Source organism: Lipomyces japonicus (genome assembly GCF_038497905.1).
Source record: "Lipomyces japonicus strain CBS 7319 unplaced genomic scaffold V1514scaffold_102, whole genome shotgun sequence".
Lineage (NCBI taxonomy): Eukaryota > Fungi > Ascomycota > Lipomycetes > Lipomycetales > Lipomycetaceae > Lipomyces > Lipomyces japonicus.
Window position 1 is genome coordinate 1 of NW_027117914.1, and position 14908 is coordinate 14908.

At 50.2% G+C, this 14908-nt stretch overlaps 9 protein-coding genes and 2 non-coding genes across 11 annotated transcripts; 6 read left to right on the plus strand and 5 right to left on the minus strand.

Moving 5' to 3' along the window:
• Positions 1–438: 438 nt before the first annotated feature.
• V1514DRAFT_339293 (kinase-like domain-containing protein) lies at positions 439–2014 on the plus strand. Its single transcript, XM_066928955.1, has one exon. It carries the CDS (start codon positions 597–599, stop codon positions 1818–1820), a length of 1224 nt encoding a protein of 407 aa, XP_066780576.1. The 5' UTR covers positions 439–596; the 3' UTR covers positions 1821–2014.
• Positions 1959–3648, minus strand: V1514DRAFT_339295 (proteasome regulatory particle base subunit RPT5). Its single transcript, XM_066928956.1, has 2 exons — positions 2818–3648; positions 1959–2762 (listed from the first exon to the last, which is right to left on the minus strand). The coding sequence occupies exons 1-2, from the start codon at positions 3536–3538 to the stop codon at positions 2107–2109; spliced, it is 1377 nt and encodes a 458-aa protein (XP_066780577.1). The 5' UTR covers positions 3539–3648; the 3' UTR covers positions 1959–2106.
• Positions 3649–3706: 58 nt separating this feature from the next.
• On the plus strand, positions 3707–4879 carry V1514DRAFT_300128 (proteasome complex subunit Rpn13 ubiquitin receptor-domain-containing protein). The gene is made up of 2 exons (XM_066925525.1): positions 3707–4250; positions 4323–4879. Exons 1-2 carry the CDS (start codon positions 3739–3741, stop codon positions 4753–4755), a joined length of 945 nt encoding a protein of 314 aa, XP_066780578.1. The 5' UTR covers positions 3707–3738; the 3' UTR covers positions 4756–4879.
• V1514DRAFT_364974 (cyclin-like protein) lies at positions 4762–6542 on the minus strand. Its single transcript, XM_066929798.1, has 2 exons — positions 6256–6542; positions 4762–6195 (listed from the first exon to the last, which is right to left on the minus strand). The coding sequence occupies exons 1-2, from the start codon at positions 6437–6439 to the stop codon at positions 4850–4852; spliced, it is 1530 nt and encodes a 509-aa protein (XP_066780579.1). The 5' UTR covers positions 6440–6542; the 3' UTR covers positions 4762–4849.
• Positions 6543–6609: 67 nt separating this feature from the next.
• Positions 6610–6683, plus strand: V1514DRAFT_t128. The gene has a single exon. It is a non-coding gene; the product is annotated as a tRNA-Ala (tRNA).
• Positions 6684–6881: 198 nt separating this feature from the next.
• V1514DRAFT_339300 (putative TOS1-like glycosyl hydrolase-domain-containing protein) lies at positions 6882–8539 on the plus strand. The gene has a single exon (XM_066928957.1). It carries the CDS (start codon positions 6969–6971, stop codon positions 8418–8420), a length of 1452 nt encoding a protein of 483 aa, XP_066780580.1. The 5' UTR covers positions 6882–6968; the 3' UTR covers positions 8421–8539.
• Positions 8540–8659: 120 nt separating this feature from the next.
• V1514DRAFT_339301 (uncharacterized protein) lies at positions 8660–9496 on the plus strand. Its single transcript, XM_066928958.1, has 2 exons — positions 8660–9260; positions 9323–9496. Exons 1-2 carry the CDS (start codon positions 8710–8712, stop codon positions 9360–9362), a joined length of 591 nt encoding a protein of 196 aa, XP_066780581.1. The 5' UTR covers positions 8660–8709; the 3' UTR covers positions 9363–9496.
• Positions 9370–10655, minus strand: V1514DRAFT_339302 (UV radiation resistance protein and autophagy-related subunit 14-domain-containing protein). The gene has a single exon (XM_066928959.1). It carries the CDS (start codon positions 10599–10601, stop codon positions 9423–9425), a length of 1179 nt encoding a protein of 392 aa, XP_066780582.1. The 5' UTR covers positions 10602–10655; the 3' UTR covers positions 9370–9422.
• A 583-nt stretch (positions 10656–11238) lies between these two features.
• V1514DRAFT_287013 (thioredoxin-like protein) lies at positions 11239–11892 on the minus strand (the record flags this gene model as incomplete). Its single annotated transcript, XM_066925211.1, has 1 exon — positions 11239–11892. The coding sequence occupies one exon, from the start codon at positions 11890–11892 to the stop codon at positions 11239–11241; it is 654 nt and encodes a 217-aa protein (XP_066780583.1).
• Positions 11893–12033: 141 nt separating this feature from the next.
• V1514DRAFT_313130 (Peroxin 13, N-terminal region-domain-containing protein) lies at positions 12034–13397 on the minus strand (the record flags this gene model as incomplete). The annotated part of the gene is made up of 3 exons (XM_066925819.1): positions 12034–12420; positions 12469–13143; positions 13240–13397. The coding sequence occupies 3 exons, from the start codon at positions 13395–13397 to the stop codon at positions 12111–12113; spliced, it is 1143 nt and encodes a 380-aa protein (XP_066780584.1). The 3' UTR covers positions 12034–12110.
• Positions 13398–13583: 186 nt separating this feature from the next.
• On the plus strand, positions 13584–13657 carry V1514DRAFT_t129. Its single transcript has one exon. It is a non-coding gene; the product is annotated as a tRNA-Ala (tRNA).
• The last annotated feature ends 1251 nt before the right edge of the window (positions 13658–14908 follow it).

Here is a 14908-nt window from a genome sequence, read left to right on the forward strand (position 1 = left end):
TGGCGTGTTTATTTTTGCAGTTCCAGCCAATTTTGCAATGTTGACATTCACCGAATAAACAATGGCATGTGATTTTTTTTGAAGAAATGAAAAATTAAAAATTTTTTATATGCATAATATGCAGTTCGACAGCCCGCTAAGACTTGAATTATTTAAAAATAATCATATCATTTAGTTTAACGAGTTTGTCACGTCAATGAAAGTCATTTTGACATTTAGTTATTGCTAATGAGACAAGGAGGAAGGTTTATAAACACATCAGGGTAAGGTGTCAAAGCCTTACCCCTGGGCGGCTGGCTACCTTTACATTACATAGGTCACGTGTGAATTGGAGAATATGTTTCGTTATCTCATTTTTTGCCAACTACATTCACGTGACCGTTACGTAAGAGTTAACTTTTTTTGCTTCATGTTTAAAATCAAAACCGTTCAAGAAAAAACAAGGAACCTTATAAAGTATTTATTACTACACAACAACGTCTTTTGTTTATTATTATTATTATCATAATTATCGTACTATCCGGTTTTTTTTTTTTTTTTTTGCTGATTCAATTTCAATCAAAGAAGGTTTGTTAAATCCAGAACCCGGCCCCGGCATGACCACGAGCTTCGACTCTAACGTCGTCGTCATGAATTCGCGCCGGTTCAGTATCTCGCATGGCAATCACAATAACAGCAACAGCAGCAGCAGCAAGACTAATAATGATAATAATGTTGTTGTTGTCGCCGGCAAGGTTTCGGTTGAGGCGGAAGCCGGCGTGGATGATGCAGAGAAGCGGATGGCGGCTATTGAACTGGATCACGATGCCACTGACCGGCCGTTGACTGGTTCGACCGCGCATGCGGATGGCACGGGTGATTTTGAAGTAGCGTACTCGGACAAGAAGAAGAAATCGATCGCTTGGTTTTCAATCATTGAAGATATGGGTCAAGGTGCATACGGGCAGGTCAAGCTGGCCAAGTACCGGCATGGACGGCAAAATTCAATAACCAGCGATGCCGATAAGAACAACAACAACAACAACAATGACGACGACGATGACGACGATGATGATGGGTTGGCGTCGGTTATGGTGGTGCTGAAATATGTAACCAAGCGGCGCATATTGGTCGACACCTGGATCCGGGATCGCAAGCTGGGCACGATCCCGCTCGAGATCCACGTGCTGCAATACCTGCGGCAATACCCGCACCGCAACGTTGTCGTCATGCGAGATTTTTTCGAGGACGACGTGAACTACTACATTGAAATGACGCCGCACGTGCCCGGCATGGATCTGTTTGATTACATTGAATTGCGAGAACGAGGCACGTACATGGACGAGATTGAATGCCGGTCAATTTTTTGGCAAGTCGCATCCGCGGTGGCACATTTGCATCGTGCTGGCGTTGTGCATCGGGATATTAAGGATGAAAACGTGATATTAGATCAAGACGGGAATATCAAGTTGATCGATTTCGGTTCGGCCGCGTACGTCAAGGATGCGCCGTTCACGGTGTTTGTGGGCACGATTGACTATGCCGCACCGGAAGTATTACGTGGTCAGTCGTATGACGGCAAGAAGCAAGACGTTTGGGCGTTGGGCATATTGTTGTACACGATTATTTATAAGGAAAACCCGTTTTATGATTCAAACGAGATTATTAATTCTGAATTGCGAGTGCCATATGTTTTGTCGGATCAAAGTTTGGCATTAATTCGCAAGATGATTGATCGCAACGTGGATTCAAGACCGACCGTGGATCAGGTATTGCAAGATCCATGGCTAAAAGACTTGATTAATGTCGATCAAGCCGAGAACCTGCAACCAGCCAGTTAAAAAAAAAAAAATCTATGGACTAAATATTTGTTTGTTTATTTTTGTATATAAGACTTATGGATCAAGCATTGTTTCTTTTGGCGTTTGTTTATGTTTATGTTTATGTTTATGTTTATGTTTTTGTGTTTTATTTTTCTTTTTTTTTTTAATGCATGTATGATAAAAAATAGTACGGAATAATGAGAATAATAATAGTAATAACAATAATTGAATTTAAACAAGATAATTATAAAAGAAAAACAACAACAACAACAAAAAAAAAAAAAACCAAGTCACGCAACGGGTTCTAAGCATAAAATGAAATCGCCTTTGACTTTCTGGCTTGCACTTCCGTGATTGCTTCGACAAAGTCATCATGCCTAATCTTGGATTGCCCGTTTCGTAACGCAATCATGCCGGCTTCGACCGCGACTGCTTTTAACTGCGCGCCATTAAATTCATCCGTACTGCGAGCCAATTCTTCCCAATTAATGGCATCGTCCACGGTCATCTTGCGGGAATGAATTTTTAAAATGCCTGCTCGAGCTTCCTCGTTCGGTAACGGGAATTCAATCTTGCGATCCAACCTGCCCGATCTCAGTAACGCCGGATCCAACACGTCAACCCGGTTCGTGGCAGCCAAGACCTTGACCCTGTCATCGGAACTAAACCCATCCAACTGGTTAAGCAATTCCAACATGGTACGTTGTACCTCGCGATCGCCAGACTTGTCAGAGTCAAACCGCTTCGTGCCGATCGCGTCTAATTCATCAATAAATATGATGGCCGGCGCCTTCTCTTTTGCCAACGAAAACGCGTCCCGCACGAGCTTGGCACCGTCTCCGATAAACATCTGCACCAGTTGCGGGCCGGCCAATTTGAGGAACGTGGCGTTGGTCTGCGCCGCGCATGCTCGTGCCAGCAACGTCTTGCCCGTACCTGGGGGACCGTACATTAACGCACCTGGTTGCCGGGCTCATGTTAGTATTGAAAAACGTAAAGTAAAAAAAAGGCCTACCTTTTGGGGGCTTGATTCCTAACGCCTTAAACTTGTCTGCACTCTTCATGGGCAGCACGACGGCCTCGACTAATTCTTCAATTTGCTTGTCCAATCCACCAATATCCGCATACGTCTCTGTTGGTTTTTCATCAACTTCCATGGCCTTAACCCTGCTATCATACTCAGCTGGCAAGGTATCCAATACCAAGTATGAATCCTTGTTGACGCCGATCAGGTCGCCTGGCTTCAACGTTTCCGGATTGACTAATCCGATCAAGGGCAAAAATATGGTTTGCCTCGACGACGTCTTGATCACTGCAGACTTGCCAACCCGGGCCGCATCCAGGTCAACGTTTGCACCTTCTTCAAGATCTTGCTCGGTGGGGTCGATGTTTAAGATCTCGACCACGTTGCCGACCAGGTATGGCAACTGACGATTGTTTTCGATCTTTTCTTGATTTTCTTTAATTCGTTCATTCATTGAATTTTGTTCATGACTTAGGCGTTGGAATTCAGATCTCAAGACCTTGATGTCGTTTTCCAACAGGCGGCGGCGGGTCACGATGTCGGCCGTGCTGGCGGTCAGGATCTCGTCCGCGAACGCTTCGTCATTGTCGTCGTCGTCACCGTTTTCGTTGTGATCTTGTTCATTATTGGCATGACCTGGTATTGATTCAGTCATTTCCTCATCTTGATTTTGTTCTCGCTCGAGAGCGTCCAAGTCTTCCAACGTTGACATGGCCGAATTGATTTGTTGAATTGGAAAAAACAATGTTGAGTTGGGCGTTGGAATATTGGAATTGTTCGGTTGCAAAGCGCGCTGGAACAAACCCCGCTCTTTTCCTCTCTTGCTTACACGTTTATTACCAATTCCACCAAATCCGTCCGCTTCTACAAACAGCTCCAAAGGCAGCAAATTTCCAAGCTTGTTCAACAGCAATGCCACCGTCGACCACGTTGCTGACATTCAAAGCCGGCAGGTTCGAGTTTAATCCGCCGTCAAAGACGTTACGGCCGCTACCACAAAAGGGCAAGATCACGTTATCGCGGCCGTCCGGTGGTGGCGATGACGACGACGACGATGACGAGGACGACATTCCGTTATTGTCATTTGTGTGGGAACCTCGCGGGTCATCCAAGACCGATGCCTCGGTCGAACCAGACGAGCTCACGATTTTCCCCGGCGAGGCCGAATGGGTGCACGTGAGCTCGTGCCCAACCGGCCGGGTGTACGTGCTCAAGTTCAACAGTTCGTCACAACGAATATTTTTCTGGTTGCAAGACCCGCCCGTGCCGGATGGCAAGTTATCAGATCAGACTGAATCGGACAAGGTTATTTTCAACAAGGTCAACACATATCTCGAGAACGTGTTTGCGACGACGACGGAGACGACGACGGCGGAACCTGCTGCTAGTGGAGACGTGGAAATGGTGGATCAAGAACCTGAACAGTGAGTTGTAGATAATGAAAAAAAAAAAAAAAAAAATACATTTATTGAGTGCAAATTTATTAAAATGTAAAGATCATCATCATCATCAGGCCAGCCGAACCTGTCGGCGTTGTTACAATCAATCACGATCCCAGCAACGGACGCCACCACGGCCGAGTTATCGACGTCTGCATCATCAACAGTGCCAATCTTGAATTTCACGGATGCAATCACGCCGGTTGCGTTGGCAAATTATGTGTCATTTTTACCTGAATCCGAATTATCAACCCTGTACGATTTTTTGCCTCCGACGATCGAACGATCGAGACCGGAATTGTTACGCGTGTTGCAAAGCCCGCAATTTTTGCAAGGATTAAATTCATTGGGAGACACGTTGAGGCAATCGTTTCAGGCAGGTTCGAACGTGGGCCAGGTCGTGGCTGCCGAGTTTGGCATTCCGTACGCTGGTGAAGGCATCGAGGCATTCCTGAGGGCCATCCTGGCGTCGTTAAACCAAGCCAAATAGTCTTTATATATTATACAATCATATTTTGTTTTATTTATTTTTTTTTACCATACATAGTAGTAGTAGTAGTAGTAGTAGTAGTAGTAGATCAATGTTATATCTTGGGCTTGCGTACTTTGGTAAACAAATGATCCATGGCGGCATAATTAATCTTTTTCGAAAACGCCTTCTTTTGCAACACGGCCTTGCCACTCTCGGCTGCCGTGTCGGGCAAGTTTTCCGAACTCGAATCCTTGGGCTTGTTTCGTTTGCGTTTTCTCGGTGGCTTAATAATGCCGGCCTTGATGTCTTCTTCTTGTTTTAATTTTTTCTGTTCTTGCTCTTGCAAGTATGCGGCGTTGAGTTGCATCCACAACTCTGATTTTGCCGTGACTTCGTGCTCGTTTAACATGACGGACATGATCTCGTCATCATCCACGTCAGACAACCGTTCCGGATCGTCACTCAACACGCGCCTGATGGTTTTTTGATTGACAATGTCATCAGCGTCATCGTCGTTGGTGGTGGTGTCAAATGATTGTGTTATGGATTGCAATTGAGAATCTTTCAGCGTGGCTTCAAGGTCGTCCTCAGTCGTGTGATTGTCGTGACCGGTATCGGTATCGGCCGTGGGTGCAGGAGGACGGTCATGACCACTAATTATGGCCGCAGCAGCAGTCGAATTCGGCGCGGCATCAATTGCGTGCAACTTTGCCTCGCGCGCTCGCTGATCAGCCAATTCGCGCTTGCGATGCTTCGTGAACGATGGCGGGTCAGCCTCGGATTGAATGTTTGTGTCTCGGAAATCTTGCACGGTCAACGCTCCGGTGGCGGTCAACTTGAATTCATCCAACCGCCGCTGAATCGTGTCCTCTGCCACTTTTGCCACAAACACAATCTCGGTCTTGCTGCGGCGGAAATTGTTCATGCGCGCGGCCACGAGCAAGCACGCACCGGCCACGCCGGCAGGCCTGCGACCTTGATGCAGCCAATCTTTACCCATGCGTTGCACGAGCCTGACGGCGTCATTCATGACCTTGCGGGTCTCTTCGCCAAAGTCAAGCTTGACCGCGAACCGCTGAATGTATATGGACGGGTCAATGAGGGGAATTTTTTTAATTTGTAAGCACTTGACCAGTTTGAGGTACGTGGCGCCGACCGCAAACACGGAAACTTGCAAAATGTCGGCGAAATCAATCAGCATGTGCGTGGTTTCTTGCTGCCGGCATGCCACGTACAGGCACGCGGCCACGACGTATTGCGACCGGCGACCTTGCACGAAGTTTTGCGTGACGGCGAGTTGGAACCAGCGGTTGGCCGCGTCGGCAATGTATTCGGGCAAGTTGAGCACGGTGGCCAAGTTCGTGATGCGCCTGCGGCCGTTGAGCAAGGTCTGCTCCCTGGACTCGTAGCTGCCGTGCTTGCGGTACCCGCTGCCGCCGCCGCCACTTCTGGCAAACGCTAACGCACCGGGAGTCAGTATTTTTGACGTTGAACCATAAAACTACTAATCGAACCCACCTTGATCAGCACCGACAAAAGATCCGTGAACGACGGCGGCACCGGACGAGGACTCGCCAAACATGACCTCGGACACGATGTGCGAGTCCTCGAGAACCTGGCCACAGTTGGTGCATACCAGCGCGCCACTGGAGTCGTAGTCCGTGACTGCGGTTTTGCAAGACGGACACACGACGGCAGGCATTATTATTGTGAGGTATGAGAGGGCAAAAGAAAAAAAAAAAAAGTAGCAGTAGAAGTAGTGCTAAACGTACGGACGTGAAGCGAAATTTGGCCCAAAAAACACCGGGCGCGAAAATTGCAAAGTTCACGCAGGAGTGGGAGGAGAGAAATAGCACAAGTTTCTAAGCGTTGGGGCGTCTGGTGTAGTTGGTTATCACATCCGCTTAGCATGCGGGAGGTCCCCGGTTCGATTCCGGTGTCGTCCAATTTTTTTTTATCTTTATTTTTTAAATTTTTAATTTTAATTTAATTTCCACAACGCCCGCGTTGCCACAATTTAAAATTACATGCCAATTAAAGTCACGTGCTGGACATTTGCCACGCGTCCACGGCGGCGGTGCTGTGGCGGTGCGGAACGCGACTCCTAAACACTAAATAATCACATAAATAGCAACCCAACCCGCCCCTGCGCTGCTACCGAAGTCCCTGGTTTCGAACCTCAAGTCGCTCTTTTTTTTTTTGTTTACGTACTCACCTCAGTCGCTCTTTCGATGAAGCTTCATAATTGGACCCGGGCCTCGGGCCTGCTGCTGGTCCTGCCTGCGGCCGTGCTGGCGTCGTCGTCGTGCCAGGAGATTGATGGCAACTACTACTGCGACGCCGTGTCCGCAGTCACGTACGAAAACGTTGGGTTTTCAGGCTCGTACTCGGTCGTGACCGGCATGGACAACTGTGAATGCCAAACCTCGACCCAGTCGTTTTCGGGCCCACTGGCTCCGCTGAACGAGGACGTGTCGTTGCACTTCCGCGGGCCGGTCGATATCAAGCAAGTCGCGGTCTACACCTCGTCGTCGTCGTCGTCGGCGTCGTCAGCCAAGCTGAAACGTGCCGTGCATGACCGCGTCCACCGCAAGCATGAGCAGCATAAGCATCATGCGCATGCCAAGCGCGACGTGGACGTTGTGACTGAGGTCGTAACCGTCGTGCAGACCGTGTATTACAATCCGGAAGACGCGTCATCTGCTACCGAATTGCCTGACGCGACCACGTCGGCTGAGGTTATTGGTGCCACGTCGGTTGCGGTTGTCAAGCAACCGGTGGAAGAAACTGTTGCCAGCGAGAATGCGGCCACGACCGCTGCTGTTGTTACTCAGGACGCGCAGTCGTCCACGTTTGTTGTGTCTTCTACGGTATTGCCAGTTGAGTCGTCGTCGTCTGCTGCCGCTGCCACGTCATCATCATCATCATCATCGTCGTCGTCGTCGTCGTCTGCCGCGTGGTCTCAAATTGGATACTACGACGCTGCGTCCGGCTCGTTGTCCGGCCTCACGTTCCTCAACAATCAAGGCGGCACGAACGGATCAGGCACGTGGTCGTCATGCTGGGGCAACTCGTTGTCGTACGCCAACACGGACGGCCAAACCGGAGCCGCATCGTCGCAGGTTTTGGCCGACGTCGTGCTGCCGTCCGATACCGAAGTCATCATCTTTTCCGACACGCAGTGCACGACGGACTCGTGCGGGTTTTACCGTCAAGACGCGCCCGCGTTTGTCGGGTTTACTGGTGATTTTAAACTGTTTTTGCTCGAATTTTCCATGCCGACCGACAACAGCGGCGATTACAACGTGGACATGCCGGCGGTGTGGTTCTTGAACGGCAAGATCCCGCGCACGCAGCAATACGGCGATTGCTCGTGCTGGCAATCCGGATGCGGCGAGTTTGACGTGTTTGAGGTCTTGTCGTCCGGATCGCAATACCTCACGTCGCACCTGCACACGTGGCAGGGCACGGGAACGCAGTACGGCGGCGGCGGCACGTCCGATTACTTTGTGCGGCCGACCGATTCAAGCTTGAAAGCCGCCGTCGTGTTTGATGGAGATTCGGAATCGATTTTTTTGCTAGAATTGGACGCGTCTACTGATTTTACGGCTGCCACCGTGGATGCTGACACTGTCGCGTCGTGGCTATCGTCGTCTGCGACCGTAGTCACGATTGCGTCGTAAACCACGTCTATTTTTTTTTTTTAACAATATATTAAAACATTTTTGTAACGGTAGCTTTTTCTTTTTGCGCGGGAAATTGAATTTGTAAGATAATACATTGTTGAGGAATTGTGGCTGAGCTAAAAAAAAAAAAAGCCGCAGTGAACCATAAACCACCCCAAGGCCGCGTGCTTTAGTCATGCATTATGTAACAGATGGGCAGCTGCTGGTTAGGGCATTCGTGAAATTTGTTTACGACTGCAGGTTTCAATGTCAATGTTCATGTTGGCAGACACACACGCATTACGACATGTCCGACCGCAGGCATTCCCGCGACTACAGGTCCAGCCGGGACAGCAGTGATTGGCACCGGCAAGCGGACAGGGACAGGAGGGACTGGCATCGCAGGCGCGACGAGCCAGGCAGCAGCAGCGGCCGCCGCCGCCGGTCGCGCAGTCCTGGTGCTTCTGGCCGCCGCCGTGACGTGGACGGTCGCGCCGACTATGACGAGTACGGCCGGAGCGGGCATGATCATGATCATGACCGTGACCGTGCCCGGCGACGAGTGCTTCGGTATGACGAAGACGACGACGACGACGACGACCGCCGGCGGCGACGGCAGCGCAGTCCTCCGCGGCGACGACGCAGCCCGACCCCGCCTGCACGCGCGCCTGCAACAAGCAACGACAAGGACAACGACAAGGACAATAACAATGACAACGACGACTCGGACACGGAATCAGTCAAGATGGCAAAACTAATGGGCTTTTCTGGGTTTGCCACCACGAAATCCAAAAAAGTGGCCGGCAACGACGCCGGGTCGGTGGCCAAATCCTCGGTTGCCGAGTATCGTCAGTACATGTAAGTACAAGCAAAAAAAAAAACATCTTTACACGATTATAATACTAATTGGCATGGTTTAGGAATCGCGAAGGCGGGTTTAATCGCGCATTGTCGCCATAGTAAGCTGTTACGATCAAAATTAGATTCAATTATTACATGGTAAATATTATGTATCAATGCCTAGTTTGTTGTAGTCGCACTCGTAGCCGGCCCAGTTTGTTTCGACGACCGCCGCCGGCGCACGTCCGTCCAGGTTTCGGCATGGTCAACGTGATCGACCATGTGCCAGTCATGCAACGCCCTGGCTTGATCGTCACCATCATGGCCACCATCACGGCCTTCACTGTTGCAGTGCCGGATCAGTCCCAGAACGCGGGCAAAATCTGCATCTGCATCTGCATCTGCGATGCGCCTGACGATTTCGTAGTCTTCATCCCGCGGCCGATGCAACACGGCCCATAGTAACTGACCCAGGTCTGGCACTGCTGACAACGACGACGCTTGATCGGCCGGGACAAGAAACAACAGGTTGCATGTGAGCATGGCCACGGCTTCAAAAAACGCATCAACGTCAGCTGCCGATGATGGCATGCTCAGTCGCGTGAATCCTGTGCCGGACCGGTGCCGGATGCCGACCGCCGCTTGCGTGTTGTTGATCACGCAATGTCGATTTGTTTGTTGCTGCTGATGCTGCTGATGCTGCTGATGCAGGCTTATCTCGAACGGCAGCACGACGGATAGTGCCTGGGCTGCCACGAAGCACACTACGGCCGTGCGTTCCAACGACGTGGCCAACACCTGATGCGGCAACTCGGACATGCTCGCCAGGTTTACGCACCGCATGCCATTCACGCTCACGACTTGTTCGGCTGCGTCTTGCTGCCGAGTGACGGCAAACGCTGCCGCCACGTCGGCAACTAACCTGCATCGCTCGGCACGGACCTGAGCACGCGCATGAGCCAACCTGGTCACGGCCCTGCCGCTCGACTTGCCAACCGCGTCATGTTGCAGGTCATGCGCGTTGGCCAGCGCCCGGCGGGCCCGGTGCAGGTCGTGAGCCCGGTGCCGGACCTGGTCGCGCAACTCGCATGCCGATGCTTGCAGGCCTTGCAGGTCAGATTTGGCCGACGCCAATGCCACACGGGCACGACCCAGCTGCGCACGGCACGCATCGGCAGTCGTGATCTTAGTGGAAGAGTGGTCGGGCGCGTGAGCACGGGCAGCGCCTGCCACGGATGCATAGTCGATCCTGGCGTTCACGAGCCTGATGCGGGCAGGCAGCGACAATCCGGCGGCACACCTTGCACAGAGCAGGCTCGAATCTGCAAGCGAGCACAGGGCGCACGTCCACACGGTCATGGCATGTCGCGGGGGTGATGTAGACGTGGTTGTTTGTGACGGGCGGGAACGTTGTGCGGTAAGTTTACTACTTATATTCAAATGGGCAAATCGTTCCCAAACCTTCTCATTCTCTCCCCTCCCCCCACACAGTTTACGTAATGGACGAGGCCAAGGTGAACGACGAATACCGGCTCATCATGACCAAATACCAAGACGACCAGCGCAGGTTGTACGTCGAATTTAAGCAATTCAGCGAGGTAAACGATTTATTTATTTATTTTTTGCCATCGGGGTGGTTCTTACTGAGGGGAGCAGCAAGTGGCGGCGTGGACCAGGGCTGGCGTGCAATTCGACAACCTGCGATCCCGCAAGCGGTGCGTTACATGTCATGTCATGTTCGGCATTGCAATGCAGACAATATTAACTACATTTCATCACCGACACAGGCTTAGAACCAGGCTTGACTGGATCGCACGCAGGCAGACCGAGATCGATGCGGTCAGGACCGAAGTCGCCGCCTGCGTGGACGCGGTCAAGGCGGCCTTGACCGTCCTGGCCGGCGTCACCTATGCGTAAAAAAAAAAACACGGTTGCTCATTAGCTTACATGTCATGTTATTGCTTGCTTGCTACATTATTATTACATTAATTTCATGTTAATTATTCTTCACCACCGTGGCCAAAAACTGCTGCCACTGGTCAACCGTCCATGACGACGAAATGTCGTTGTTCACGATCCCATCCACCGCCACCGTCGGCGTTACGTGCACACTATTTTGCCGATGCTGGCGCACAAATAGCTTCAGGTCGACCGTGACCTTGTTGCCCGTGTTGTGCTCCACGCCGTCGTCGCCTTTTGCCGGCACGTTCAGCAACGCAACCACGTCTGCCGCGCTCACGCCCACGGACGACTCAGCCAGGTCGGCCAACCGCTGGTACGTGGCATGCCGGGCCTCGTCGTACACGGCCGTGTCGAAAAATTCGGCCTGGTGCGCAAACAGGGCGCCTGAAAACTGCCAAAACTTGGCCGGCGCCAATCGCTCGACCGCGATCGCCGCCTCGTGCACAAGCGTGCTGGCAGGGTGCCATGGCTGCACGACCTGACGAAACACAAACTCGAATTGGCCCGGCCCGTACGTTTGCGCCAATGCAGGTAACAGGTCGTGGTACACCGTGTTGAACAACTTGGCCGAGTACGGGCACACGTAGTCCAAGTACAAATCCACCACGTGAGGTGATGATGACTGTGCGGTTGACACGCTTGACGCGGACGCCAGCTTGTGAGCCAAGAATCGAGGCTGGATCGACATGATGAATTGTGTTTTTTTTTCTTGCAAAAACGAACGTTCGTTGGTGAAACTGGATGCGGTCAAAGCAAAACCAGCTTTGGTACTCCGTGCATATCGTCACGCTGAGTAAGCAGATGGGCACGTCATCGCTCTTTATGTAAATGAGTACGTAAGCAGTTCGTAACTTCACGGGTTGATGTAGTTTATTGCTACTACTATTGTACAAAAAAAAATAATCTCTACTCAGCCGACTTTTTGCGCTTGATCAACTCGACGTAATTGGACGGGAAATATCCCATGCGGCCGTCCCGCAACCTGCCCCGCCACCATGTTGGCTCCTGCTGCTGATCCTGGTCTTTCGTTCCTGCTGCTGCTGCTGCTGCGCTATCCCTGGCAATGATCGCAATGATGGCGCCCTTTTTGAACGCCAATTCGATGGCCTCATTCTCAGCCGTGAAATCATACAGAGCCCGGCAAAATTCAAGCTTGGCCGGGTCGATAATTAGTTCGGCCGGTGAAAGCTCGTCAAGAGCATGGCCGCCGTTCGTGCTGGCTGCCGTGTTGCCGGCAGCCAACATGGCGCCGTCATGCAATGACACGCGCATGTCTTGCTCGTACCGGCCACTTGCCTCCGCGGTGGCGGCCATCATCTTGATCAACTTTGACATTAAATACGGCCCACCAAACACGGCGGCCAAAAACACTAGCACCGGCACGATCGATATTTTCGATCGCTGCCCGCTTTCAACCGGTTGTTGCTTGCCTCGTTTAAACCGGTCAAATTCGGAAACCATGACAGCGCCTGCATCGGAATCATTCCTACCACCACCACCACCACTCTTGCCCATGATTTTTCTCCATATCCGTACCAACACGCGCCAGATCGCAACCATGCCGATCGAGGCCGAACCCAACAGGCTGCGCCGCAACGCGGTTAGTTGCTCGGCCACGCCGACCATGGCGAAAAACGAAGAATGTGTGGCCATGTATGTTGATTCCAGCATCTGTGCAAACCCACCAATCGCACCCACCACGGCTTCCAACATTTGAAACGCGGCCGCGGTCGAATTCTCCACCGCACTGCCTCCGCCACCGTTGCCCGCGCCAGCGCCAGCTCCGGGCATGCCAATACCGGCGGCGTTAAACCCCATGCCCGCTCCAGCTCCCGGCCCGTACAGCCTCGAATATGGTGACGAATACGGCGTGTACGTGGAGTATGGTGACGAGTAAGGATTCGAGAACGGTGACGAATACGCTCCATACGTCGGACGGCTGGCGAACGACGAATAAGCCGACGAATACGGACCGGACAAGCCGCCGGTCGCTGTGCCGTATTGCTGCTGATCGCCTGAAACCATGCTCACCGACGACGATGGTGCACTGATCTGTGCCGTGGGCCGTGGCGGCGGCGCATTACCATTTGATGCGGTTGTTGCTGACGCTGTTGACGAAACTGCCGGCGTAACCGTTGTGTTTGTTGTCGTGGCCGTTTTCTGCTCCCACGGCTTCGGTCGCGGGACGCTCATTCGTTACAACCTGGTATAAAACTATTCGCTCTTGCAATAATCTTTTGTTTTTCTCCTTCTGCCTTATTTGATAATGGCGGGGAAGCCCAAATACCGAGGCCTCAATTGACAAAAAATAAAATAGTTACCCGGCCTAAAACGTGGTTAGTATGTAATAAAGAGTTAAAATACTTGAATTTTGTATCAGGGCGTCTGGTGTAGTTGGTTATCACATCCGCTTAGCATGCGGGAGGTCTCCGGTTCGATTCCGGTGTCGTCCATATTTTTTATTTTTTTTAATAGAGGTTACTACATAAATTGAACTTGTACAAATCGAACAAGTTGTCAATTGATAAACTACTAGTACTACAGGTTTTTTTTTTTTAATTCATTCGTGTGTTAAAATATATGGATTTATCGACGAACGCACCAAAGATAATTTTTGTTATAATCAAAAATGTTGACTAACAAATTTAGCTGAAAGCAGATTAAGGTGCACTGACAAAAGAGTGTGCACCAAGTCTCAACTAAATTTATGATTGAAGTTCGCGATCAACAAAAGTGTCGACCTCCGTGGATTAAGTAATCAAGAACACGAAGCCAAAAGAAAGCAAAAGGCACGAGTCAGGGCAGGGTGTGACAATATTCGATAATTTCAACAACGTGTCCAGCATACATGCCAACTTCTACCGGCGCGCGCGTCTAACATTCATCAGCTGGTTTGCTACCCTTATGGGAGAGTTGAACAAAATCAAGTTCCCACTCAACACTGAGCGTCTAAGTAAGCACACCAACGCGAATTATAGTAGTCACGATTCCAAGTAATTTACTTATATATTATAGTTGAGTTAATTACAATTCCTATTATTATTAACTAATTCCTTGTCGAGTCAGTCTACTTATTCAAGTGACCGTGCTGAACGGACTCAGACGAGTACCGTTCTCATTAAACTACAAAAATAGAGGGGGGAATTTTTTCCCAAAATAATTGAGTGTCCCAAACGCGTCACTAAATAGTGACAAGAAAAATTGAATCAAAAACTAAACAGAAACCAACGAGTCAATTTAAAAACTGACGAGCAAAAACATAATTCAATAAAGGAATTTTTCATAATGACAACATCTCCGTTTATTGACAACATTAAGACGAAGTTGTCCAGCATCCCCGAGGATGTACTCCAACATCGCGTATTTGGCTATACTCAAATACGAATTACGAATATTCGCCTATATATATAAATATATAATATGCTTGGTTTATGTTAAACTTATTACAAGTTTTATTTGTAATTTGTTGGCAATGTTGACGTTGTCATGGAAACATTGCAAAATTGGCTGGAACTGCAAAAATAAACACGCCAAATGTTTACAAAAACCGCGCGACCGCGCACTTCTTTTCTGTTCATTGTCCAAGCGTCTCAAAATGTTTAAACAAGCAGATTCGCAAAATGATTTACTGATCAAGGCCCTCAGGGAATATTACAAAATATTCCCTATCTGGTTTAGGCCAGTTTTGATGTTGACCCTTGCGC